Genomic DNA, 26705 nt, shown 5'->3' with positions numbered 1-26705 from the left:
TCGGGCCTGCCGAATCCCTCAAGCCCTCAGCAGGGAGTGGGCCAGAATGTCCCTTTGTACCGCCCCTTGAGCCAACCTAGCCCTGCCAGCCCGGAGTGCTGGGGAATCCACCATTTCATCGTGGCTGGCTCGCAGTACGGAGTAGCTCCTGCTGCTCTGAGCACGCTATGAGAGCCAGGCTCTTGAGCTAGGGAATAGTCTCCCCAGAGAAGGGCTTGGCAGCCCCTTTGCCTGGGACACCCAAATTAAACACTGGCAAAAGAAGCATAGATTTGTCCTGGGTTTGTACAGTGCCATGGGGTCCTGCAGTGTCCTGGGCCTGCTAGGGTGATATGCATAATCAATAAGCCGTGGAGAGCAGTCAGTCCTGGCCCCTGGCAGGGAGATGAGCTGAGCAGCAGGGCTCTCTTCCCTCCCTCCTAAAGTGATTTAGGAAAATGGATCATCTGCATGGTGCCGTGCCAGCAGGATGCCTGAGAGGCAGGGGAAGCAGGGTGATGGGGGAGGTGACGGCGATGAGGTCAGCTCTCAGTCCCGCCTCCTTAGAATCAGGCCCTGCTGCAGTTTCCCTTGGTCCAGGCATTTCTAGTCGCTCCTCCTTTGGGAGCCTCTCTGCCAGGAGAAGTGAGCCCAGTAGCTGAGCCAGTCGGCACCTCTAACGCCCTTGTGGTGTGCTTGGAACTATTATTGATTCTATTGAGGGCTCTTTTCTCTCTCTTCCCCCCCGCCCCACCTGTTGGCCTTCACCGTGGCTCCCTCCCTTGACTCATGTTCCCCTGGACACAGGCCAGGGCATATGGGCAGACAAAACAGACCCCGTCCTCTCCCGGAGCAAGATAAGAGACAGCCCCAAGGGCACGGGAGAAGAGGAAGCAGCCTGGAGACACAGGGTGTCTAGGGCGGAGATGGAGCAGGAATCACTGCCACTACCCTTGTCTGCACTAGTGTCCTTGATCATCCTGGGCTGTTGTCAGTGCAACGTTGATAAGGGGCTTGATCCCTGGGGCCCTGGCCTGCACGAGGAGTTTGTAGGGCGGTCAGTGCTTGGGGGTGTTACGGGGGTGGTGGAGCCGATTGGGGCCAGTGTGACCCATGGGAATGCTCCCCAACACACACAGCCCGGAGCTCTAGGGACATGTGGGGTGTCAAGCTGAGCCTGCCGATTGCCGTCACCACACTCCCCCGTGCATATGGCAGGGCTCTCCAGCATAATGTCCAGACCAAGGGTTTGGTCATTACACTAACAGCCAAGCCAAAGGTGCATCCTTTCTCTGCAGAGGCTGCTGGGCCCCTCTGTCCTCCTGCCGGCCCGCTGAGCTGCTGCCACAGGGAGCTCCGCAGCCAGGCTCTCAAGAGCTGGAGGCAAGGGAGCCTGCAATTCCTTCCCTAGCAGCTTTGGGGGCAGGCGTGGCTTCCCCCTCGTTCAGCTCTCCTCCCCTCACCCCGACCTGTGGGCTCCTGATGGCTCAAGTGCTGGCCTCAAATCTGTGAGTGAGGGGATGGGTTTCCATCTGATGGTGGCAGGAGGGAATAGGTAGGCCCCAAACTGATCAAAGCCCCAAGCCTGCCTGCCCGTGAAGAGGGATTGGATTGGGGTGAGCACCATGCTGGCTCCATGGGAGAGCCAGTCTCTCTGGCGTGAGGGGAACTCTGTCCCGCCAGAGCCAGCGTGCTTGGGGGTGAGCACAGACAGCAGCTTTCCAAGCACCAGCACTGTCAGTGCCCCGGGGTCTGCACACCCTCACGCCAGCCGGATAAATTCAGCTCCCTCTCCACTAGCCGGAGCCGCAGGGCTTGCCGCATATGGCAGAAGCCGGCAGGCCGGAGCCAGAGCAGAGGAGTGGCATACGAAGGGTTTCAGAGTAGCAGCTGTGATAGTCTGTATCTGCAAAAAGAAAAGGAGTACTTGTGGCACCTTAGACTAACATATTTATTTGAGCATAAGCTTTCGTGGGCTAAAACCCACTTCCTTGGATGCATGCAGCGGAAGATACAGTAGGAAGATATATACATACAGAGACCATAAAACAATGGGTGTTATCATACACACTACGAGTGTCTCGTTGTAGTGTGTATGATAACACCCATTGTTTCATGTTCTCTGTGTATATATATCTTTTCCTATTGTATTTTCCGCTGCATGCATCCAAGGAAGTGGGTTTTAGCCCACGAAAGCTTATGCTCAAATAAATTTGTTAGTCTCTAAGGTTATTTCTCAGTCACTTTATTTTGCCTGTAAGTGCACTTTGACAGCATTTCCTAGGCCGCTGGGGTTCCCTTTCCTTCCCTCGGGGACAGTGAAGTGGCTTGGTAACAAGGCAGACCTATAGGCCTCAGGGACTTGGAGCCTATCTGCACTGCAGTCCTGTGGCACGATCACAGCTCGGGTTGACGTCCCCAAGCCAGCTTTAACCCAGCCAGCTCAGGTACCGGAGGCTGGAGCAGGGACGCTGCAGCAGCTTAGCCTAGCCCTGTGAGTGATTCCCCAAGGGTGTGTGGCCCAAGGTGCCACAGTCGGCTTTGTGGCTCTGGTAGCTGACCTTGCTAGATGACAACTAGCTCCAGTGTGTCTGTGAGCTGCAGTCACACCTTGGAGACACCCTTAGCGGGGCTGATTGGGAGGCAGGGGGATAGATGAGAACAATTGAGGGGGAAAGGAGTCCAGGAGAGCTGGCTGTATTCTAAAGAATCCTCATTGAGGTTGCCGGAACAAACCATCCTGGTGTGTAGAAAGAGTAGTAAATATGGCAGGCGACCAGCTTGGCTTAACAGTGAAATCCTTGCTGATCTTAAACACAAAAAAGAAGCTTACAAGAAGTGGAAGATTGGACAAATGACCAGGGAGAAGTATACAAATATTGCTCAGGCATGCAGGAATGAAATCAGGAAGGCCCCAGCCTTGGAGTTGCAGCTAGCAAGAGATGTTAAGAGTAACAAGAAGGGTTTCTACAGGTAAGTTAGCAACAAGAAGGTGGTCAGGGAAAGTGTGGGCCCCGGGGAGGCAACCTAGTGACAGAGGATGTGGAAAAAGCTAATGTACTCAATGCTTTTTTCACCTCTGTTTTCACAAACAAGGTCAGCTCCCAGACTGGGCAGCACAGTATGGGGAGGAGGTGGCCAGCCCTCTGTAGAGAAAGAAGTGGTTCAGGACTATTTAGAAAAGCTGGACGAGCACAAGTCCATGGGGATGGATGCACTGCATCCAAGAGTGCTAAAGGAGTTGGCGGATGTGATTGCAGAGCCATTGGCCATTATCTTTGAAAACTCATGGCAATGGAGCGAGGTCCCGGATGACTGGAAAAAGGCTAATGTAGTGCCCATCTTTAAAAAAGGGAAGGAGGAGGATCGCGGGAACTACAGGCCAGTCAGCTTCACCTCAGTCCCTGGAAAAATCATGGAGCAGGTCCTCAAGGAATCAGTCTTAAAGCACTTGGAGGAGAGGAAGGTGATCAGGAACAGTCAGCATGGATTCACCAAGGGCAAGTCATGCCTGACTAACCTAATTGCCTTCTATGATGAGATAACTGGCTCTGTGGATGAGGGGAAAACAGTAGATGTGTTATTCCTTGACTTTAGCAAAGCTTTTGATACAGTCTCCCACGGTATTCTTGCCAGCAAGTTAAAGAAGTATGGGGTGGATGTATGGACTATAAGGTGGATAGAAAGCTGGCTAGATTGTCGGGCTCAAAGGGTAGTGATCAATGACTCCATGTCTAGTTGGCAACCGGTATCAAGCGACGTGCCCCAAGGGTCGGTCCTGGGGCCGGTTTTGTTCAATATCTTCATTAATGATCTGGAGGATGGCATGGATTGCACCCTCAGCAAGTTTGCAGATGACACTAAACTGGGAGGAGTGGTAGATACGCTGAAGGGTAGGGATAGGATACAGAGGGACCTAGACAAATTAGAGGAATGGGCCAAAAGAAATCTGATGAGGTTCAACAAGGACAAGCGCAGAGTCCTGCACTTAGGAAGACTCCCATGCACCACTACAGACTAGGGACCGAGTGACTAGGCAGCAGTTCTGCAGAAAAGGACCTAAGGGATACGGTGGACTAGAAGCTGGATATGAGTCAACAGTTTGCCCTTGTTGCCAAGAAGGCTAACGGCATTTTGAGCTGTATAAGTAGGAGCATTGCCAGCAGATTTAGGGACGTGATCATTCCCCTCTATTTGGCATTGGTGAGGCCTCATCTGGAGTACTGTGTCCAGTTTTGGGCCCCACACTACAAGAAGCATGTGGCAAAATTGTAAAGAGTCCAGCAGAGGGCAACAAATGATTAGGGGGCTGGAGTACATGGTTTAGAAGGAGAGGCTGTGGGAACTGGGATTGTTTAGTCTGCAGAAGAGAAGAATGAGGGGGGATTTGATAGCTGCTTTCAACTACCTGAAGGGGAGTTCCAAAGAGGATGGATCTAGACTGTTCTCAGTGGTACCAGATGACAGAACAAGGAGTAATAGTCTCAAGTTGCAGTAGGGGAGGTTTTAGTTAGGATATTAGGAAAAACTTTTTCACTAGGAGGGTGGTGAAGCACTGGAATGGGTTACCTAGGGAGGTGGTGGAATTTCCTTCCTTAGATATTTTTAAGGTCAGGCTTGAGAAAGCCCTGGCTGGGATGATTTAGTTGGGGATTGGTCCTGCTTTGAGCAGGGGGTTGGACTAGATGACCTCCTGAGGTCCCTTCCAACCCTGATATTCTATGAATTAATCGAGCTGCCTCTTAGTGTGACATGGTTCCCCTGCTTTCCAAGAGAAGTGCGTGGGACAGTCGCTGGGCTGGGGGCATGTCCCTGGCCTTCACTTCTACCTTGGGCCTAATGACCAGGCATTTGTGGGTCTCTAAGTGACCCTTGTGTTTAGAGACCCTCCTCCTCCAGGTGTATGTGGTCCCTAGGTGCTTCGGGACAGCAGTGCTGGCTGGTCCTCCGGGTACCAGGCCCTGCACTCTCTGCTTGCCCTGGCTCTGGCAGACCCGCTCCTCTTCCCACCCCCCCAGCAGGCAGGACTTGCCAGCTATTAATCAATGGAGAAGAATCCCTGATAGAGTCCAGGGGGGAGCCCCTTGGCTGGAACAGGGCCAGCTCTGACTGGCAGGCGGAGAGGAGTCAGTAAAGAAAATGGGCCGCGGGACCCTTGGGAAGTCGCAGGGACCCATCTCTGCCCCTGCCAGGAGAAAGCAGCTTGAATGAGGGCAAGTGTGGCTATGGATCCAGGCATTGACTCAGGTCTCTCCTGGGGCAGGTTCTCTCTGCTGCAGGCGCTGGGGGCTGGAAGCTCTGGCCGTTGTCCCCGCTCCAACAAATTGCAGAGCAGGCCTCCCTGAGACTGGCTCCTTGGGCAAAGTCTGGCTCCCCATATGTCCCCCCAACACACAGTTCACTTAAAGCAGACTGCATCAGGGTTCCCCTCTAGGGGGCTTTTTGGGAAGGGATGGGGTGAGCCATAGGGGAACGGGAGCCAGCAGCCCCAAGGAGGGTGGAGGTCACAGGCTAGTGCTGTTCTGTGACTGGTGGTCCCCCCCCCCCCCCCCCGCCAACCATGCATTCAGTCCAATGTGCGTTAACTGTCCTGTGTTCTCCATGGCGCTCACCTCCAACTGTTCTCCTTGTATCTCCACAGGATAAGAAGCTGCGGATCTTTGACCCAAGGACCAAGCCAGCTGCAGCCCAGGTACTTCCTTAGTTTGCCGGGGGTGGGGCGGGGGGGAAAACGGACGGACGGATGGACAGCCTGGGTGGAGCAAAACGAATTCGAGGTCGGTGGTCAGATACCACGGTGATGGGCCCAGTAGAAGGAGCTGAATCGACCCAAGAGCTACAAGGTGTAGATAGTCCGGGGCCTGTCTGTATGGGATCTTCACTGCCGGGATCTGATATTCGGGAGAGGTACCAGGGTTTGGAAGGATATCGTTACAGACTGAGCTCTTTGCGGTGGGGTGTGCTCCGGGCAGCTCCATGGAGACTGTTCAGCATGGGTTGAAGAACTGTAGCAACCTCTGGGTGTTCATATGCCCAAACCACTGAATCTTGGGTGCCCGGAGTGGCTGCTGGCTGCCGTGGGCTCTGGCTGTCTTTTGCCTGGTGAAGTTCTGCCTGTTGCTGCCTCCTCCTCAGGCCTAGGGTCCTTTCTTGGCTTCCCTCAGGCTATCTGCATAGAGCATGGGGAAGCTTTTAGGCCATGAAGACTTCAGTGCAGGACACCTGCTTCCAATCTGCAGTCCCCTTTCATCCTGATCCTGGTATTCCGTGAATTCAAAGCGACTGGTCGGGGCCCATCTGCAGTCAGCGGCCCCAGCTCCTGCGGGGAGGGAGGTGGCTCCCACATGGGTTGTTTGCCTCCAGGTTTTTCCAGCAGCTGAACGAAATAGCTTCAGTGTCATTGAGGTCTGACCGACCGGCTCACTAAACGCAGTGATTAGAAAATAAATAGTGGGGTCGGAGCTGCATTCAGCATGGTGTTTAAACAGCCCCCATTAGAGGTTTCCTGTGGCTTCTGGGAAGCTGAGGTCCCTCTCCCCTCTGGGCTGGCTTGAGTTATAGGAAGCATGGAGGAGGGGGAAGAACTAGTGGCTTCTCCTGTGCACCCAGACTGTTTCCTTCCAGGACTTTCAGTGTCTGCGCCCTCCAACTGCTCATGTTGCAGCCCTTCCATTGTATGTTAGGCCTCGCTTTTTGTTGCGGGGGTCTGTGTGTGTAAGACACAGGCTGGTGTGGTCTCCCCAGTCGCGCATGGTGTCAGATGGATGGTAGGTTGTGCCTGTTAAGGCCCTTCCACTATCCTCATGGCTGTGGCCTGTCGAGAACTCGCTGCACTAATACTGCTCGCAGCCAGTGGAGATTCCTCTTCAGCACCAGCACTAGAGGCCTGCGTGCCAGGAGCTGACAGTCTGCTCTGCTGGGTGTCTGTCTGTCTGTCTAGGTGCTGGCAGTGGGCAGAACTCTGTCCCCCATAACCTTGCCCCCCCCCCCCCCCCGTGCGGGAATGGGGATGCGTTATTTGCCAGAGTGCAGTGAAGTGCAGCCTCTCGCAGCAGAGTCAGAGAGCCATGCCCCCCGGCCTTCGTGGTTAAAGGGCTGCTGGCTATTCCGAGTGCTTGCCAGTAGCCCGTGCTCACGGGTCTGAGGAGAGGTGAGCCTGGGGCACCTGGGTGTCGGCTAGCTGGGGCAGTATGGGCTGGCCTGGATCTCAGTGCTGAGCTGGTCTCCCTCACCCCATCCTTTGGCCTGTCCCAGCAAATTGCTCCAGCTGCTCAGACCCTTCCGTGGGAGGCGGTAGAGACGCCGCTCACACACAAGCCTGCAGTCTTCTCCCTGGAACTAACCAGAGGGCTGTCTGTCTAGGGGTGCGGGACCTCCCTCCCTTTGGGGCTGAGTGTGATGAGTTTCTGCCAGGTTCCTAGCCCTTGCTGGCTGGCCCCTAGCGCTATCTGAACCAGTTGGTTCATAGAGCCATACCCCACTTGGGGTGCTCTCATCAGACAGCATAGGCTAAGCAGGGTCGGGCCTGGTCAGGATTTGGATGGGTGACACCTACAGAAAACCCAGGCTGCTGCAGGAAATGGTGTGTCTGATTCAGCAGGTGGTGCTGTTGAACTGGTGTGCTAGCATGGTGCTAGGGGATTCCCCAGTGCTGAAATAGCCTTAATTCTGACCACCAGGGGCTATCGTCTGTCCCACAGCATCCTTCCTGCATGTCGGAGGTGTTAGCTCCGGGGTCCTGGCCTGACTTCTCTTTCCACTGATTGCACTAGCCTGCCTTCCCTCTGCAGCAGTGCAGAAAGTGCTAGGTTCCAACACTGAGGTGGCTACGCTCAGCAGCAAGGGGGGGGGGGGCCTACCAGGATGAAGGGCACGCAGGGAATAAGATTTTCAGCGACACTCTGAATTTACATCGCTATAGCCACGTCTCTTGGGGGTGGGAAAGATCTCCCTCCCTGAGGGACGATGCTATACCGACCTGACCCCTGATGTAGACACCTCTCGGGGAGGTGGATTAACCTATGCCGACAGCAGAATGCATCCTGTCGCCATGTTTACGCCGCAGTGCTACAGCTGCGCCGCTGTTGTGTTTTAAGCCCTGACCGCCTCTTACCACACATTGCTTGGGTGCCAATCAAAGCATCTTGCGTAGGCCTGGCTTGTACACAGCCCCTCTCTCCCCTGGGGTGGCTATATGCACAGTACCTGTCGTGGGAAGTGGAGCAGCTAACACAAGCTGGAATGGCAAATGTTCGCCTTTTGAACTGCATCTTTGCCTCCCACTGCTCCAGGTGCATGCCCGACACGGCTGCAAAGTGTTGAATCTCTTCCTGCTGGCGTGCAACCCCGTGCTACTCCAGAGGTCCCCCTATTTATTCCCTGTGAGCCCCTGTCTGGTTGTATAATGGCACGTCAGCAAGGGGTGAGCTCGGCGGGTTCCAGCCGAGTCTCCCAGAGAGGGTGGACCCCGTCTAGCTGAGCTATTAAAAATATTGTGTGAATGATGGTTGCTGTTGAAAATAGGCAGTTTGCCTCCTCTGCCGTCTGATCCATCGATGTTTGTGTCCAGTGCGAGCCCCTCATCTGTGTCTGGAGTTGCCAAGAGAAACATGCACCTTCTTGGCAGTTACCAAGAAATGCTGAGTTGCAGCCATAATCCAGTCTCGTTTGTAATTAATGAAGATGTTTAGTCTTCTAGAAATGCCACATATTACATTGTGCTGAAGGGAGAACCTTTAAAATGCCATAAATCCTGAGAGTTTGCACAGGATTTAGTCAGCCAAGAGGAATAAAATCTGATTTTCCTGTTGCTGAAGCGGCTGGGTTACTTGGAAGGGCGTCTCCTCCTGCGGGCCAGAGCTGCTATGAAACTGTGTCGTCTCAGGGCTGCCATGGAAAGCAGTGGGTTGCTGCGCTCTGTCCTTTGACGTGACCCAGTTTGCATAGCAGCTACTGAGGCACCAGTGCAATGAGTTTTCCAGGTCAGCTGGAACCACTGATGTGACAGAAATAGGGGCAGGATGTAACACAATCTGAAGCAAAACTTGTGATGCTAATGTCCGGAGGCTCCGGACCTCTGACGCCATAGGTATGCTCTGATCCTTCATGGCATAGAACCGTCACAGCCTTTCCTCTTAGAGCCTGGGTACTGGAGTTACTCAGGACTGTCTCACTAAACTGACTGCTCCTTCTTTAATTTAAAAACAATCTGACCAATTGCAAACAAGAAACCAGGGATTGGAGCTGTGACCGCATGGAATGTTGGAGCCTGACTGGCAGCTGTGTGGCCGGGAGTCCTCTGTCTTTCCGTAGAACAGAGATATTACGGGCTAGGGCCATGTGAACTTCCCTCAACAAGGTGCCTCTCCGTTGACCTTCAGGTCCGCTCTTGGGGTGGGGTAGGAGTTCTGTCTTTGAGCCATTCAAGCCTTGATTGTTCTGCTGAGGCTGCCACTGCCCTGGTGCCAGCTGTGGTGGTGGATTTCTGCTATGTGTGTCTGTCCCCTGAGCACTAGAGGGCAGTAGGAGGGGAACTATAAAAGGCTGAAATTAAAAGCATGAGAACATAAGAGCTGGGATGCTGGGTCAGACCATGGTCCATCTTGCCCAGTATCCTGTCTCTGACAGTGGTCTGTCCCAGAGCTTCAGGGGGAGTGGAGAGAACAGAGCAATTATGGAGCAATCCACCAGTTTTCCACACTCTGCTTGTGGCAGTCGGAGGCTTAGGGTCACCCGAGCGTCGGGTTGCGTCTCTGACCATCTTGGCTAATATCCATTGGTGTACCTAGCCTCCATGAACTTATCCAGTACTATTTTTCAACCCAGTTAGACTTTTGGCCTTCACAACATCCCCTGGCAATGAGTTCCACAGGTTGACTGTGCATTGTGTGGGGAAAAAGTACTTCCTCTTGTTTGTATTAGACCTGCTGCCTGTTAACTTCATCGGGTGACACCTGGTATTTGTATTGTGTAAAAGAGTGAATAACGCTTCTGTATTCACTTCCTCCACAGCATTCCTGATTTTTGTAGACCCCATCATCTCCCCCATTAGTCGTCTCTTTTCTAAGCTGAACAGTCCTGATCTTTTTAATCTCCCCTCGTATGGAAGGCTTGATCATCTTTGTGGTGACTGCTAAATTAGACCCCATCATTTTATATGCATAGCTGGGATTATTTTTTTCAATGTGCATCATCTACATTGAATTTCATCTGCCATTTTGTTGCCCAATTGTGTGAGATTCCCTCTGTAACTCCTCGCAGTCTGCTTTGGACTTAACTATCTTGAATAACTTTGTATTTTCTGCCAACTTTGCTTCTTCATTAATGATCTGGAAAAGGAGATGAACAATGAATACATTGAACAGCACCAGTGCAAGCACAGATCCCTGGGGGACGCAGCTGTTCACCTCTCTCCATTGTGAAAACTAACCATTTATTTCAAGCCTTTGTTTCCTGTCTTTCAGCCAGCTTCTGATCCACAAGAGGACCTTCCCTCTTATCCCATGGCTTCTTAGTTTCCTTAAGAGCCTTTGGTGAGGGACCTCCTCAAAGGCTTTCTGGAAATCTGAGTACACAATAAATTGATTGGATCACCCTTATCCACATGTTTTTGATCCCCTCACAGAATTCTAATAGATTGGTGTGGCATGATCTCCCTTTACAAAAGCCATGCTGACTCTTCCCCAACAAATCAGGTTTATCTGTACCTGATAATTCTGTTCTGTTCTTTTCTATAAATTTGCTCTGTACTGAAGTTAGGCTTACCAGCCTGTAATTGCCAGGATCGCCTCTAAAGCCCTTTTTAAAAATCGGCATCACATTAGTTACCTTCCAGTCACCTGGTACAGAGGCTGATTTCAGTGGTAACTTCCATACCACAGTTTGTAGTTCTGCATTTTCATATTTGAGTTCCTTCAGAACTCTTGGGTGATACCATCTGGACCTGGTGACTTATTACTGTTAATCAATTTGTTCTAAAACCTCTTCTATTGACACATCAATTTGGGACAGTACTTCAGATTTGTTGCCCAAAAAGAATGGATATGATTGTTGGTATCTCCCTCACCTTCTCTGCAATGAAGACTGATGCAAAGAATTTGTTCAACTTCTCTGCAACGGCCTTGTCTTCCTTGAGCGCTTCTTTAACTCCTATGTCATCTAGTGGCCTAGCTGCCCATTTGGTGAACTGCTTCTGATGAACTTAAAACAAACAAACAAAAAATTACTGTTAGTTTGTGCATCATTAGCAAGTTGCTTCTCAAATTCATACTTATATTTTTACATTTTACTTGCCAGAGTTTGCGTCCCTTCCTATTTTCCTCAGTAGGATTTGACTTCCAAATTTTAAAGGATGCCTCTTTGCCTCTAATGGCCTCCATTACTCTGCTGTTCGGCCATGGTGGTACTCTTTTGGTCCTCCTGTCATTTTTGATTTGGGATATATGTGTAGTCTGAGCTTCACTTATGGTGTGTTTAAGTAGGTTCCAGTCACTGTACCCTTGTGACTGCGCTTTTTAATTTCCATCTAATTAGTGTTCTCATTCTTGTGTAGTCCCCCTTTTTAAAGTTAAATGTTACTGGGGTGGCTTTTTTTTTTTTGGTATTTTTCCCCCCCCCTACAAGCATGTTGCATTTAGTTACATTAAGGTCACTATTACCGAGTGGTTCAGCTACAGTTACCTCTTGGACCAGATCCTGTGCACCACTTAACACTAAATCCAGAATGGCCTCTCCCCTTGTGGGTTCCAGGACTAGCTGCTCCAAGAAGCATTCATTAATGGTGTCTAGAAACTTTGTCTCTGCATCCTATCTTGAGGTGATATGTTCCCCAGTCAATATGGGAAAAGTTGAAATCCCCCTTATTAAGGATAAGATTATGTCATGGATTCTGTGACTTTCAGAGACCTCCATGGTTTTAGAGTGGTAGCCGTGTTAGTCCGTATCAGCAAAAACAACGAGGAGTCCTTGTGGCACCTTAGAGACTAACGCATCTATTTGGGCATAAGCTTTCATGGGCTAAAACCCACCTCATCAGATGCCTGGAGTGGAACATACAGTAGAGAGGTATAAATACACAGCATATGAAAAGATGGGAGTTGCCTTACCAAGTGGGGGATCAGTGCTAATGAGCCAATTCAATTAAGGTGGAAGTGGGCTATTCTCAACAGTTGACAAAAAGGGGTGGAAATCACTTTTGTAGTGCTAATGAGGTCAATGTGATCAAGGTGGCCCATTTCAAAAGTTGATAAGAAAGTGAGTATCAGCAGGGGGAAACTAGTTTTTGTAGTGACCCATCCACTCCCAGTCTTTATTCAGGCCTAATTTGATTGTGTCCAGTTTGCAAATTAATTCCAGTTCTGTAGTTTCTCATGGAGTCTGTTTTTGAAGCTTTTTATTGAAGAATTGTCACTTTTAAGTCTGTTTGTTGAATGTCCAGGGAGATTGAAGTACGCTTCTACTGGTTTTTGAATGTCCTAATTCTTGATGTCAGATATGTCTATTTAGTCTTTTGCATAGAGACTGTCCGGTTTGGCCAATGTACATCCGTTTCAGCCCTGGAGTGGGAGGCCAGAGCTGTCAGCCAGCAGGGGCCCTGGAGCTCTGAGCCACCATGGGCTTTGGGGGTGCTGGCACCACCAGCCCCGGAGCCCCCCTGGGCAGCAGGAACAGGGACCCGATGCGCCGAGCCACCAGCCCCAGAACCCCCAGGCACCATGGAGCTGTCAACCACTGGGGCGCAGGTGCTGGACTGCACCCCCACCCCAGCAGAGCTCGGGCTAATCTCTCCTCTTCCCCACCCCCGCCAAAACCTGCAGGGCTCAGGCTTCAGTCCTCTCCCCCAACAGCCCCCTCCCCCCATTATTTTTAGTAAAAGTCACAGACCGGTCATGGGCTTCTGTGAATTTTTGGTTCTTGCTGCAACCTGTATGTGGTTTTTACTAAAAATAACTGTGACAAAATCTTAACCTTGCCCATTATTATTGTGTTTTCTGGGTTTGTAGCCTCTCCCTTAGCATTTCACAGTCACTGTCACCTTCCTGGTGAGGTGGTCAGTGGTATTTCTGCTAGGATTCTCTTATTATTCAAAGCATGGCATTTCTATCCACAGAGATTCTATGGGGCTGTCTGATTCATTTAAGATTTTCTCCTTATTTGACTGTGTGCTTTTTCTAAACCCGTAGTGCCACTCCCTCCATTAGCATGACCTACTCGGTCATTCCCGGGTATTTGGTACCCTGATATTACTATATCGCACTGATTATCCTCATTCCACCAAATGCCAGCCTTCTCCTAGCAAGCTTCTGGAGCAGCCACGTCTTACCGGCTCGGTTTCAAATGCAGGAAGGCCAGACATGAGCGCCCTAAGTCTTGGGATTCCAAGCTTAGAGTTTGGTTTGGTTTGGATTTGCCAATCTTCCCACTGGGGGTGTAGGTGGGAACAGTCAAGGGTAGGAGCCAGTGCATCTAACTACCGAGGGGCTTGGTTTACTGTTTGAGGCTGTGGCTGTGAGTCTGCCCCAGGCCCCGGTGTTCAGAGGATGAGTCCTTGCACGCTCTAATGGACTCTAGGGCTACTTTACGATTCCTGGGCATAGCTACGCCTACAAATAAGAAACTATTCAGTAGGTCACAGACCGCCTGGAGATCACATCCTGTTCAGTTTTCTGGGTTCCATAGATCCACCGATTCCCCCCCACACCCAAAAAAAAAGACATCAAGCTCAGGGAAAGAGGGTCACCCAAACGCCCTCCACAACCACCCAGCCATCTTCGAAGGAGTAGTTTTGATGGGTTGGTTGAGGGTTCGAATCCCCTCACACCTCTGGATTTGCAGCTGTGTCTATTAGCCCACCTCCCCCCTTTGGAGACCACCTTGCCTCTTTCCAACATGCTTGGAGGTGGATCACTTCAGACAAGTGGGTCACAGAGGCCATAACATTGGGCTATACCATCTGTATTACATCACTCTCCCCCTTCCGTTCCTTCCCCATCCCTCTTCAGGGATGTCTCAGTAAAAGCTTGCAAGAGACAAGAAGTGAACTCTTTCCTTTGATTAGGAGCAGTAGAGCCTGTCTCTCCTCCTCCTCCTCACAAAGACAAGGGATTTTACTTGAAGTGTCTCCTTGTGCCAAAGAAGGAGGGAGGGTGGAGACTGATTGTAGATCTAAGACTTTTAAACAGTTGTAAAGTCTCAAAAGTTCAGGATGGTGAGCTATAATTCCGGCAGCTATAATTCGTTCCCTGGAGAAGGGGGATTGGTTTTCAGCCCTCCACTTACAAGTTGCCTGTTTCCATATAACACTACACCCATTGCACAGGAAATTCCTCTGCTTCACTATAGGCCAGGATCATTTCCAATGCCAAGTGCTTCCCTTCACCCTTGAGGCCAAGGAAAGGCCGTTCTTAAAGGTCCTGGCAGTAGTGGTGGCTTCCCTCCGACAAGAAGCCCTCCTAGTCTTCCCGTACCTCGATGACTTGCTACTCAAGGGCTCAGAGGTGCCAACTTTTCAAAGTGCCGGGGAGTGCTCGACCCCCCCCCCCTCCCCCAGCTACACCCCATGCACTGCCCCACTCCACCCCTTCCCCCAAGACTCCACCCACACCCCACCTCTTCCTGCTGCTGCTTCACCCACGCACCCCACCTTTCCCTGCCCAGTTCCGCCCCCTCCCCCAAGCGCGCCGAGTCCTTGCTCCTCCCCTCTTCCTCCCAGCCTCCTGCCTGTGTGCTGCAAAACAGCTGATCGCAGCGGGTGGGAGGCGTGGGGAGGGAGGAGGAGGCATCACTGATCCGCAGGGCCTGCTGGTGCGGGGGAGCTGATGGGGGGGGGGGGGATGCTGGTGGGTGCTCCGAACCCACCATTTTTTCCCTGTGGGTGCTCCAGCCCTGGAGCACCCACAGAGCCGGCACCTATGCAGGGGTTTCTCCTCCAAAGCAGTGCTGTCTTCCACCCAGTTGGCCCTTGCTCTGTCCCAGGAGTTGGGTCTGCACCTGAATGTAAAAAAAGTCCAAGTTAATCCCTGTACAGAAGATACAGTTTATAGGGTGTATTTGGGCTCATTGACTATCGGAGCCTACTATCCTTTAGACAAATTTGTAACCCTGTCAGGTCTAGTACAGGCAATTCAGAGGATCCCTCGGACCAAAGTAGATCAGTGTCTTCAGCTGCTTGGGCATGTGGCAGCTTACAACTTTGTGACTGATCACACATGGCTAAACCTCCCCTGCTTCCAGGGCTGGCTCAGAACTACCTGTTCTCCTGGCACATGCCTTGGACAGACAGATGACAGAGGGAGGAATTCTCTAGACTAGTGGAAGGATCAACTCCGCATGTGTGCATGTGTTCCTTTCTGTGGCCCAGCCCCATTAGTGACTTTAACAACAGCCGCGTCCCTGTTGGGATGGGGAGACTACCTCAATCCCCCCTCACTGCTCAGGGCAGATGGACAATTCAGAAAACCCGTCTCTACATCTATCTGTTGGAGTTCAGGGCTGTCAGGAACGCTTGCCTTCGTTTCCAACCCCTCTTTGGGGGAAATCAATCAGGGTCATGACAGGCAATGTATCTCACATGTTCTATATCAACAAACAGTGAGGAGCAAGATCCCCCACCCTGTGGCCAAAGTCACAAAACTATAGAACTGATGATCCAAATTTCAGCGGTCTGCCTCCCAGATATTTAGAACACCACAGCCAATGTCCTCAGCAGACACTTCTCACAGGACTGTGAATGGGAGCTAGACACCCAAGTTCTCCACAGCATGTTCCAAAGAAGGGGACTGGCAGAGGTGGGTCTCTTGGCCACCTTCAGCAACAGAAAATGCCCTCTTTTCTGCTGAACGGGAGTCCGAGTCACCACTCCTTGGGAGAGGCCTTTTTTCAATCTTGGAAGAAGGGTCCGTTCTGTGAGTTTCCTTTAACACCGCTGATACTGAAGGTGATGAACAAGATCAGGCAGGACAGCCAGAATTTTCCTTAGTGCTAACCTAGTCGAGACAAGCTTGGTACCCTCACCTGCTTCACTGGTGTGTCCAACTGTCCCTCATCTCCTGTCACAGGATGCGGGTCGTGCGCATCATCCCAATATAGCAGTTCTTCACCTCAGGGTGTGGCTCCTCAAGTGTTCATAGGATTAGACTCCTCTTGCTCTCCAGTTTTGCTCACCGAGTACTGTCTAGCTTTATTAAGGGTTTGGAGCATCTCTCCCTATAGATTAGAGATCCTACCACGACCTGGGACCTCAACCTTGTACTCAGTTACCTTTGAGACTTCCATTTGAACATTTGGCAACCTGTTCTCTGTTGCATTTATCTATGAAGACGGCCTTTTTAGTAGCCATCGTGTTGGCTTGTAGGATCGGGGAGGTTGGACCCTTGTTGGCAGATCATCCCCCCCCCCCCCCCCCCCACTTCACGGTGTTCTTTAAGGACAAGGTCTCTTTACATCCAGAGCCTAAATTCTTGCCTAAGGTTCTGGGAGAGTTCCACCTTAGTCAATCCATTCACCTACCTGTGTTTTCCCTAAAGCCCATACTTCTCAGCAGGAATCCTGTCTCCATACCCTGGATGTTAGAAGGGCATTGGCATTATCCTTAGATAGGACCAAGCAACTTAGGAAGCCACATAGGCCTTTCGTTTCCTTCATGGTTAGCTCCATGGGATCCTTAATCTCTGCTCTCAGACTATCGAGATGGATACCTGGGTGTATTATCACGTGTTATGAGCTGCAGGGATTCACCCCGCCCCTGCAAAGGGCGACAGCACATTCAACCAGCTCACCGGCAACACCTATGCCATCACTGAACAATGCATCAGTATCTGAGATCTGTGGGGCTGCTCCATGGGCTTCAAAACCTTCCTCTCTGATCCATGCTGTCAGGTCCGATGTGGCACTTGGTTCTGCAGCTCAGTCTTCAGTTCTGGACTCGGTTCCAAAGCACCCTCCTCCATCTGGGGTACTGCTCAGGAGGCAGCTGCAGGGGAGCACCCACAGGGACACTGCTCAAAGGCTTACTCGCTTTGTGCCATAACTGTGGTTCCTCAAGATATCTCCTTATGGGTGCTCCACGACCCAGCCTCCTTCCTCTCTGCTTTTGGACAACGTTTGGATGAAGAAGGAACTGAGGATTTGCCCATACACCCCGATGTAGCCTCGGTGTCCAGCACGGGAAGGCACAGGCCACATGTGCAGGTTGAACGGATGCTGAAAATCTCGGATCCGGGGCTTGAGAGGCACACGTACCCCTGAAGTGGAGCGCCCAGAGGGACACATCTCAAAGAACCACAGTCACTGCACCCCTTCTTCCCTGTTTGGGGGATCCACCCCGAATGCTGCTCACCAATTCTTGAGCTAATCAATAGAGTGGTGAGAACAGGAACCTGCTGGACCAGCATTGCTCTGGGGAAATACCAAGCTGAGCTCACGGGAGAGGCGTCGGCGAGATGGCCACTGGATGGGGATGGACATCCCACCCCCAGATCGCTGTTTGAGGATCCCTACCACGCTAGCCGTGTAGCTGTCTGCTGAGCCGTCAGCAGGGAAGAGCTACCCCTACACTGTTTGGGTTCTGGCTCCAGAATGTGCTTGGAAGGAGAGAGCTGAGTAGCGAGAGGCTGATAACAGGACCGTGAAGCACCAAGTCCTCTGTGTCCAGTGTCTGCTCTGCATGGTCCTTGGGACAATGTCCCTCCCCCACACTCTCCTCTGCACTGCCTGGCTGTAGCCAGAGGTTGGGCAGGGTTGTTGGTAGTCTGATGGTCTGGAAATCAAGTTAGAAATAGCAGGGTGCAGGCTGCCATGGTAACCAGGGGCCATGGGGTGGGACTGCATCTGCTCCTGCCAGCCGGGCTCCCTGCAGGCTCTGGTCACGTTAAGGTGGCTGTGCTGGGAAATTGCTGACCAATAAAGAGCCATTAATTAATGCCTTAAACCTGCATCCTCACTGTGTTTCTCTCTGGGCTTTCTCCTTGCTAATCTGAGCTAGCCTCTCCATATTGATGACACTTGCTAGTACCAGTCCCTGCAGCCCTACTGTCTCCTTGGCCTGACTTGGTCAGCTCCTACTCCCGCCCCAGCTTCCATCCCTGGAGTGCTCCAAGGACCCAGATCTGCCTGCGGGGGAAGGTCTCGTGTCCCGCACTCTGCTTCAGTCCCTCACTTTCCCTGCACAGCCGGACACCCCATCTTCCCTGCCTCCCTTGCGTGCCTATGTCACAAAGTGCCTGTTGCTGTCTTTCCTTTCTCTGACCCTGCTGCACCTGGCTCCCTGGCTTGTGCCCCTATCGCTCGCATCTCTGCTCTAGGGGCAGCCTCTGCCGTCTGTGCTCTCTTTCCACACCACCCTGTTACCCATCCCCTCGCTAGGGCCCAGTCCTCACCAACCATCCTGCCATGACTGCTTGGCTGTCAGCACTTGCTGTAGACCCCCCCCGCCCCCGTTTCCTTCCTGCCCCCAGCCTTGCTCTGCTCCTCTCATTCCCCTCCCCGCTTCCCTTGCTCCCCTCGCTCCCTTTGTACAGTGCTCCGAGGGTGCTGCCACCGAGGCCCTGCCTCTCTGCTTTAACACTTCCATTCTGCTCCAGCTTGCGTGCCTCTGGCGTGTTTTGAAGTGAATTAATCTGGGCTGGTCCATGGCACTGACAGAACCGGGCCAAGGCTGGCTTCTGCCCGTTGGGCTGGGGAGAGCTGTGTTTGGGGGGCAGGCCCGCCTACTAGAAATTCCATCATTTCTATATTGGTTAAAGGAAGGTCCATGCAGAGAAATGGCATCTCCTGGCCCAAGCCTGGGAGTTGAAGGTGCAGGGATGGGGGTGTCCCCTCAAACGCTCATTAACGCCCTTCTCTCATTGCCCATGCAGCGCCCACCCCTTCTCCCCTGGTTAGCACTGGGTACCCTAGCGATTCTCTGTGGGCTGATCAACCCTGCAGCAGCAGAATCCTAATCCCGGTGAATAGGGACGGGGTGCCTGGGGTCCCTCTCTGCCCAGCACACGAATATTCCTCTCCCAGGGGCACAGCATGCGGTGTAGTAAGTGACGCCTCCCATCAGATGCTGCGGTAGCGCTGGCTGGCAGGGGTTCGATGAAGGGGCGCGGTATGAGATGAGGCCCTGGAGCTCCCCAGTGCCAGCGCATGGTGTGGCTGTGTGGCGGGGGCTGCTGCCCTGAAGCCTTGGGTATGGATTGCTGCCAGGGCAGGGCGGGGGGGCGGTGTCCTTGGAAAGGCGCCATGCTCTGAGCTGGCAGGGGCTCGGAGGCTGTGCCCCCTTTACACAGCAGCATGACTGTGCCAGCTCTGTGCTTGCTAGCTGTCTCTGCAGGGGGGGCTGGGCTGAGGGAGGGGCTGTTCCGAGGGGGATCCTAGCTGGCTTGCATGCGAGGGTGCACCCTGCTGTGGAGCCCAGGCCAGTGCTGAGGCACCTGCAGGCCTAGAGGCGGGTTGCATGGCTGCACTGGGAAGGACATTCAAATACAGCCCCTGTACCATGGACTGCTCTAATGTAATCAGTTGGGGGGGGGGGGGGCGCTCAGCACTGGGAGTCTCCAGCGCTGACCTTGCCCCCTGCAGTGCAAGAGCTAGTGTAAGCGGGGGCAGGGGTATGCATGACATGGTGCCCTGCCTCCACCAGTGCTTTTATGCTGGCGCTAGCCTGACAGTGGGGGAAGGGCTGGAGTGCCCCGGGAGCTTGGAAGCCAGCCCTGGGTGGCTGTGAGGGCATGGCTACTAGGGCCAGGCACCTGGCTAGCTGTGAGGAACGGCTCCTGCTTGGGTGGACTCCGGCTCTCAGCACCATGCTGCTGGGGAGGAAGGGGCTGGGAGCCACAGCAAAGCAACCAGGAGAGAGAGTTCAGCTGTCCTGGGGCTCTGAAGGTGCCTCTTCAGGGCCATTCTCTCCATCACGCCGCCGCCGCCCCCCGATGTCTGCTGTCCCCAGGCCTTGGGCCTCCCCCTTGTTGGTAGAAGAGGGACACTTAGATCTGAGTGGGGAGCAGGGTGGGGGCAGGGAGACACTGGGAGATGCCCCAGGAAGTGGGTGGCCCTGCTCTGGGGCTGCGATTTCTCACTGGAAGGCAGTGGGCCTGCTTCGCTGTAGGCATGACGTCGGGCCAAGTGCTGCTCTGAGAGCTAGCGATGTTTCTGCCTGGCTCAGCGAATGGACGGTCTTGTGCGCTCCCTTGAAATGACTCTGCAGAGGGTGTCACGGAGTCCCTGGGCGATGCTCTGGAACTGCTCCCCATGAAGCCAGTCAGGACTCTGGGGCAGTCGCCTTCCTGTGAGCAGCCTGTCTTCAGGACACAAAGCTCACACAGCTTCCACCTTCCTGGGTCTGACCTCGGAGCATTCAGCATCCTCTGCCCCTCCGTGCGCTTCCCACAGCGAGTCCGCTCAGGCAGGGCTCCTGGGGAAGCCAGAGGGTCCTGCACTCCAACTCCGCAGTGAGACGTGACTCTCAGCCAGCCAGTAAAACAGAGGTTTATTAGACGACAGGAACATGGTCTAAAACAGAGCTTGTAGGTGCAGAGAACCGGACCCCTCAGCAGGGTCCATTTTGGGGGGCAGTGAGCCAGACAACCACATCTGCCCTTCTCTCCATGTGTCCAGCCAGCCCCAAACTGAAACTCCCTCCAGCCCCTCCTCCCCTGGGCTTTGTTCCTTTCCCGGGCCAGGAGGTCACCTAATTCCTTTGTTCTCCACCTTTAGCTCTCACCTTGCAGGGGGGAATGGCCCAGGCCATCAGTTGCCAGGAAACAGGGTGTCTGCCAGCCTCTGTGTCCAGACCCCTGCACACACCTGCCCTCTAGGGCTCTGCAATGATCATACACCCTTAACCCACCCCCTAGATACTTAAGAACTGCCTAGGGGAAACTGAGGCACCCCTACACTATTCAGAGGAAACATTAAGAACAGTCCCACTTCGTCACATCTCTCCCCTCTTCGAGATCGAACTGAGCGGTGTCACTTTAGCCAGTGACCTGGTGTCACGGAGTGTGGGGGAGTCCAGGCCCTGCACCCCTCTTCCTGGGATTCACTGAGACTCTCAGCCAGCCAGTAAAACAGAAGGTTTATTGGACAACAGGAACACAGTCCAAAACAGAGCTTGTGGGTACACCCAGGACCCCTCAGTGAAGTCCTTCTGGGGGAGCAGGGAGCTTAGACCCCAGCCCTGGGGTTCCCTGTGTTCCTCCACCCAGCCCCAAACTGAAACTAAACCCACCGAGCAGGTTCCCTGCTGCAGCCTCCGTCCACATTCCTGGGCAGAGGTGTTACCTCCCCCTCCCCCTCCTGGCTCAGGTGACAGGCTCTCAGGTCTCCCGTCCCCAGGGCACATTCCCAGGTCAACACTCCCCCCTCCCTGCTGCGTCACATCGTCACATCTCTCCCCCCTTCGAGACTGAACTGAGCGGGGTCACTGTGACCAGTGACCTGGGGAAGTTCGGGGCCCCCTCTCCGGGACAGCGCATCCGCTATCAGGTTGGCACTTCCCTTCACATGGACCACGTCCATGTCGTAATCTTGCAGGAGCAGGCTCCACCTCAGGAGCTTGGTGTTGGCTCCTTTCATCTGGTGCAGCCAGGTCAGGGGAGAGTGGTCGGTGTACACGGTGAAGTGTCGCCCGAAGAGATAGGGCTCTAGTTTCTTGAGGGCCCACACCATGGCCAGGCACTCCTTCTCGATGGCCGCGTAGTGTTGCTCCCGGGGTAGCAACTTCTTGCTCAGGTACACGATGGGGTGTCTCTCCCCCTTTTCATCCTCCTGCATTAACACCGCCCCCAGTCCCGTGTCGGAGGCGTCGGTGAACACCACAAAGGGCTTGTCAAAGTCTGGGTTTGCTAGAACTGGGCCACTGACCAGAGCCTCCTTCAGCGCCCGGAAAGCCTCCTGGCACTGCTCGGTCCAGACCACCTTGTCTGGCTTCCCCTTCTTGCATAGCTCAGTGATGGGGGTGGCTATGGCGCTAAAGTGGGGCACAAATCTTCGGTAGTATCCTGCCATCCCAATAAAGGCTTGGACCTGCTTTTTGGTGTGGGGAGCGGGCCAGTCTCTGATCACCTCCACCTTGGCCGGTTCTGGCTTTAGGCGGCCGCTCCCCACCCGATGGCCCAGGTAAGATACTTCAGCCATCCCCACCTTGCACTTCTCCGCTTTGACAGTCAGCCCAGCCCCCTGGAGTCGGTCCAGCACTTGTCTAACCTGGGACACGTGGTCCTCCCAGGTCTGGCTAAAGACACAGATGTCGTCAATATACGCCACGGCAAAACTCTCCATCCCCCTCAGGAGCTGGTCCACCAGGCGCTGGAAGGTGGCCGGCACTCCCTTGAGGCCGAAAGGCAGGGTCAGAAACTCATAGAGCCCCAGAGGGGTGATAAAGGCCGATTTCAGCCGGGCATCTGCATCCAGCGGCACCTGCCAGTAGCCCTTTGTAAGGTCCATGGTGGTAAGGTACTGAGCTCCTCCCAGCTTGTCTAGGAGCTCGTCCGGCCTGGGCATGGGGTAGGCATCCGATACAGTGATGGCATTGAGCTTCCGATAGTCCACACAGAACCGGACTGACCCATCCTTTTTGGGGACCAGCACCACCGGCGAGGCCCAAGGGCTGGCCGATGGCTGGATCACCCCCAAAGCCAGCATGTCCCGGACCTCTCTTTCCAGGTCCTGAGCAGTTTTCCCTGTGACTCGGAAGGGGGAGCATCTTATCGGCGGGTGCGACCCTGTCTGCACCCGGTGGACAGTCAGATTAGTGCGTCCAGGCTGGTTGGAAAACAGCTGTCGGTACGGATGCAGCACCCCCCTGACCTCAGCTTGCTGGGCAGGGGTGAGCTGATCCGAGAGGGGGATTGTTTCCAGGGGGGAACCAGCTCTGGTCCCAGGGAATAGATCTACTAAAGGGTCATCTCCCTGCTCCTCCCACTGACCACACACAGCTAACACCACATTCCCCCTGGCATAATATGGCTTCATCATATTCACATGGTACACCCGGCGGTGGTGGGCCCGGTTCGACAGCTCCACCACACAGTTTACCTCATTGAGCTGCTTGACGACCTTGAACGGGCCCTCCCAGGCGGCCTGTAGTTTGTTCTTTCTCACGGGGATGAGAACCATCACCTGATCCCCGGTGGCGTAGGCACGGGCCCGCGCCGTGCGGTCATACCAGACCTTCTGCTTCCTCTGGGCTCTGGCCAGATTCTCCCTGGCCAGGCCCATGAGTTCAGCCAGTCTCTCTCGGAAGGTCAGGACATACTCCACCACTGACTCTCCATCGGGAGTGGCCTTCCCCTCCCACTCGTCTCTCATCAGGTCCAGGGGGCCCCTCACCCTCCTTCCATATAACAGTTTGAAAGGCGAAAATCCGGTAGACTCCTGGGGCACCTCCCTGTACGCGAACAGCAGGTGAGGTAAGTACTTGTCCCAATCCTGCGGGTGCTGGTTCATAAAGGTTTTCAGCATCATCTTTAGCGTCCCGTTAAACCTCTCCACCAGCCCATTGGACTGGGGGTGATACGCTGAGGCCCAGTCATGCCGGACCCCACATTTCTCCCACAAGCACCGGAGCAGGGCCGACATGAAGTTGGAGCCTTGGTCTGTCAAGACTTCCCTGGGGAACCCCACTCGGCTGAAAATGGTCAGGAGCGCATCTGCCACGGTGTCTGCTTCAATGGAAGCTAAGGGCACTGCCTCGGGGTAGCGGGTGGCGAAATCTACCACCACCAGAATGTATTTCTTCCCCGACCGGGTCGTCTTGCTGAGAGGCCCCACGATGTCCATGGCCACCTTCTGGAAAGGCGCCTCTATGATGGGCAAAGGTCTCAACGCCGCTTTCCCCTTGTCCCGGGCCTTCCCCACCCTCTGACAGGGGTCACAGGATCGGCAATACTGCCGGACGGTGGTAAAGACCCCGGGCCAGTAAAAGTTCTGTAGCAACCTCTGCCGGGTGCGCCGGATTCCCTGGTGCCCTGCGAGGGGGATGTCATGGGCCAGGGACAGGAGCTTGCGGCGGTACTTCTGGGGGACCACCAGCTGCCTCCTGATCCCACAGGACTCCCCTTCCCCTGGGGGAGCCCATTCTCGGTACAGGAACCCCTTCTCCCACAGGAACCTCTCCTGGCAGCCTCTCCTCATGGTCCGTCCCTCACTGAGGTCGGCCAGGTCCCTGAGCTTCTGCAAGGAGGGATCTTTCCTCAACTCGGCCTGGAACTCAGCGGCTGGGGAAGGGATGGGGCCCAGTTCCCCCTCCGTGGCCAGGTCTGAGGCCGCAGCCTCTCTGAGCCGTGCCCCTCGGCGCTCCCTCCCCACCCGAGTAGGGTCTCGCGCCTCCAGTGTGGTACCCTCCCCAGGGTCAGGTCGCAGTGCCCCTCGCCGGCTCTGGCTACGGGTCACAACCAGGGCGGTCTGGGGGTCGCTTGGCCAGTCCTCTAGGTCCCCCCCATCAAAACTTCAGTGGGCAAATGGTGGTGTACCCCCACATCCTTGGGGCCCTCCTTGGTCCCCCATTTCAGGTGTACCCTTGCCACGGGCACCTTAAATGGGGTCCCGCCCACCCCCGTCAGGGTCAGGTAGGTGTTGGGCACCACCCGATCTGGGGCCACCACCTCGGGCCGGGCCAGCGTCACCTCCGCGCCCGTATCCCAGTATCCATTGACCTTCCTCCCATCCACCTCCAGGGGAACAAGGCACTCTCTCCGGAGGGACAGCCCCGCACCCACCCTGTAAACCGAGCACCCTGAGTCCAGAGCCTCCAGCCCTCTGGCGGGGCTGGCTGGGGGTACTCTTCCCTCCTGAGCAGGTGGCAAACTGGTAGCCCCCCTTTCCTGGGTCGCCTGCCCCTCGTCCAGCTGAGTCCCTACCCAGTTAACCCTGGGTAGGTTGGGTCTGCTCAGTTTGTCCCTGAGCCCGGGGCACTGGGCCCGTACGTGGCCTCTCTGGCCACAGTGATAGCAGCTCAGGTCACGTTGGTCCCCTCGAACGGGTCGGAGGGGCCCGACACCAGGCGTTCCCCTTTGGAGGGGGTTCTCCCTATTTCCCCGCTGGGAGGCCCCATGGTGACTCTCTCTCTGCATCGGGGGGGGCCTGTTCTTTTGGGACTCCTCCCGGCTACCCCCTGACCGACTGTTCACAAACTCGTCGGCCAGCTGCCCTGCATGCTGGGGGTTCGCGAGCTTTTTGTCCACCAGCCACAGCCTCAGGTCGGAAGGGCACTGTTCATACAGGTGCTCCAGTACAAACAGGTCAAGCAGGTCCTCTTTAGTTTGGGCCCCCGCTGTCCACTTGCGGGCATATCCCTGCATCCTGTTGACCAGTTGTAGGTAGGTGACCTCAGGCGTTTTACGCTGACTCCGGAACCTTCTCCGGTACATCTCGGGGGTCAGCCCAAACTCACGGAGCAGGGCCTGTTTGAACAGTTCATAGTCCCCTGCCTCTGCCCCTGTCATCCGGCTGTAGACCTCCACGGCTTTGGGGTCCAGTAAGGGGGTGAGGAACTGGAGCCTGTCTGCAGGGTCAACCCTGTGCAGCTCGCAGGCATTCTCAAAGGCCGTCAGGAAGCTATCCATGTCCTCCCCCTCCTTCCGCTGGGCCAGGAAGCACTTATCAAAGCTCCTTGCAGTCTTGGGTCCCCCCTCACTCACCGCAGCCGGGGCCCCACTGCTCCTCAGCCTGGCCAGCTCCAGTTCATGCTGTCTTTGTTTCTCCTTCTCCTGCTGCTCATGTTGACGTTCCCTCTCCTTCTCCTGACGTTCCCTCTCCTTCTCCTGACGCTCCCTCTCCTTCTCCTCCTGCTCATGTTGACGTTGTTTCTCCTTCTCCTCCTGCTCATGTTGACGTTGTTTCTCCTCATGTTGACGTTGTTTTTCATGATCCTCCAGCTCCCTCATTTTCCTCTCCCTCTCCCATTCCAGCCGCATCCGCTCCAGGGATGGGGAGCTCCGCTGGGAGGATCCCCTGCTGGCTGCTGGGGTCAGGGGGCCCTCGGTATTCGCTGGGCTTCCCACAACCCCTCCCCCAGGCATAGGTAGGAAGGGTCTCGGGGTGTCCTGGGCAGCAGTCTGACCCCTCCCAGCCTGGTCAGGCCCCAGGGCCCACGCTGCGTCCGCCGGGCGGCTTCCCTCAGGGACAGGGATCGGGTCATCCAAGCGATCCCTCTCCTCCAGCTGGGCAATCAGCTGTTCCTTGGTGGACCTCCCGACGCGCAGCCCCCTCTGCCTGCACAGCTCCACCAGGTCGCTCTTAAGGCGTTTAGCGTACATCTCCCGGCTGCTAACTCGCAGGCCGGGCAGCTGTCCACGGTTTCCAGGAAAAGCCCCTAGTGTGCCAGTCCTTCTTGAGGTCACCACCTCTTTGCCAGGGTTGAGCTGCAGACTCCTCCGCCCCTGGGACCGCTCGCTGCAATCCCCCGGGGGACCCTGTTACTGCAAAAGTCCTTCTCTCTGGTCACACACTCCCAGGGGTTAACCGCCCCCTGAAACCGTCTCTCTCTGAATCTTCAGCACGCCTGGTCCCCGTCAATCCCCCTTCGTTTTACTGTTCCCCAGTCACTTACTGCAGGAAGCGCCGTTCACGGGGTGCAGTAGATCCCACCGCTGCCACCAGTTGTCACGGAGTGTGGGGGAGTCCAGGCCCTGCACCCCTCTTCCTGGGATTCACTGAGACTCTCAGCCAGCCAGTAAAACAGAAGGTTTATTGGACAACAGGAACACAGTCCAAAACAGAGCTTGTGGGTACACCCAGGACCC

General features: G+C 54.6%; 1 protein-coding gene across 1 annotated transcript in view; it reads left to right on the top strand.

Annotated features, from left to right (window-relative positions):
• CORO7 (coronin 7) overlaps positions 1-26705 on the top strand; it is a 182763-nt gene that overhangs the window by 26704 nt on the left and 129354 nt on the right. Inside the window, exon 7 of the mRNA XM_074965691.1 lies at positions 5621-5671. Coding sequence (XP_074821792.1) covers positions 5621-5671 — 51 coding nt within the window. The remainder of the gene's footprint in view (positions 1-5620; positions 5672-26705) is intronic.

Source organism: Natator depressus, chromosome 10, assembly GCF_965152275.1.
Source record: "Natator depressus isolate rNatDep1 chromosome 10, rNatDep2.hap1, whole genome shotgun sequence".
Lineage (NCBI taxonomy): Eukaryota > Metazoa > Chordata > Testudines > Cheloniidae > Natator > Natator depressus.
Note: the sequence above shows the minus strand (reverse complement) of the source record. Positions and strands in the feature narration are given on the sequence as shown.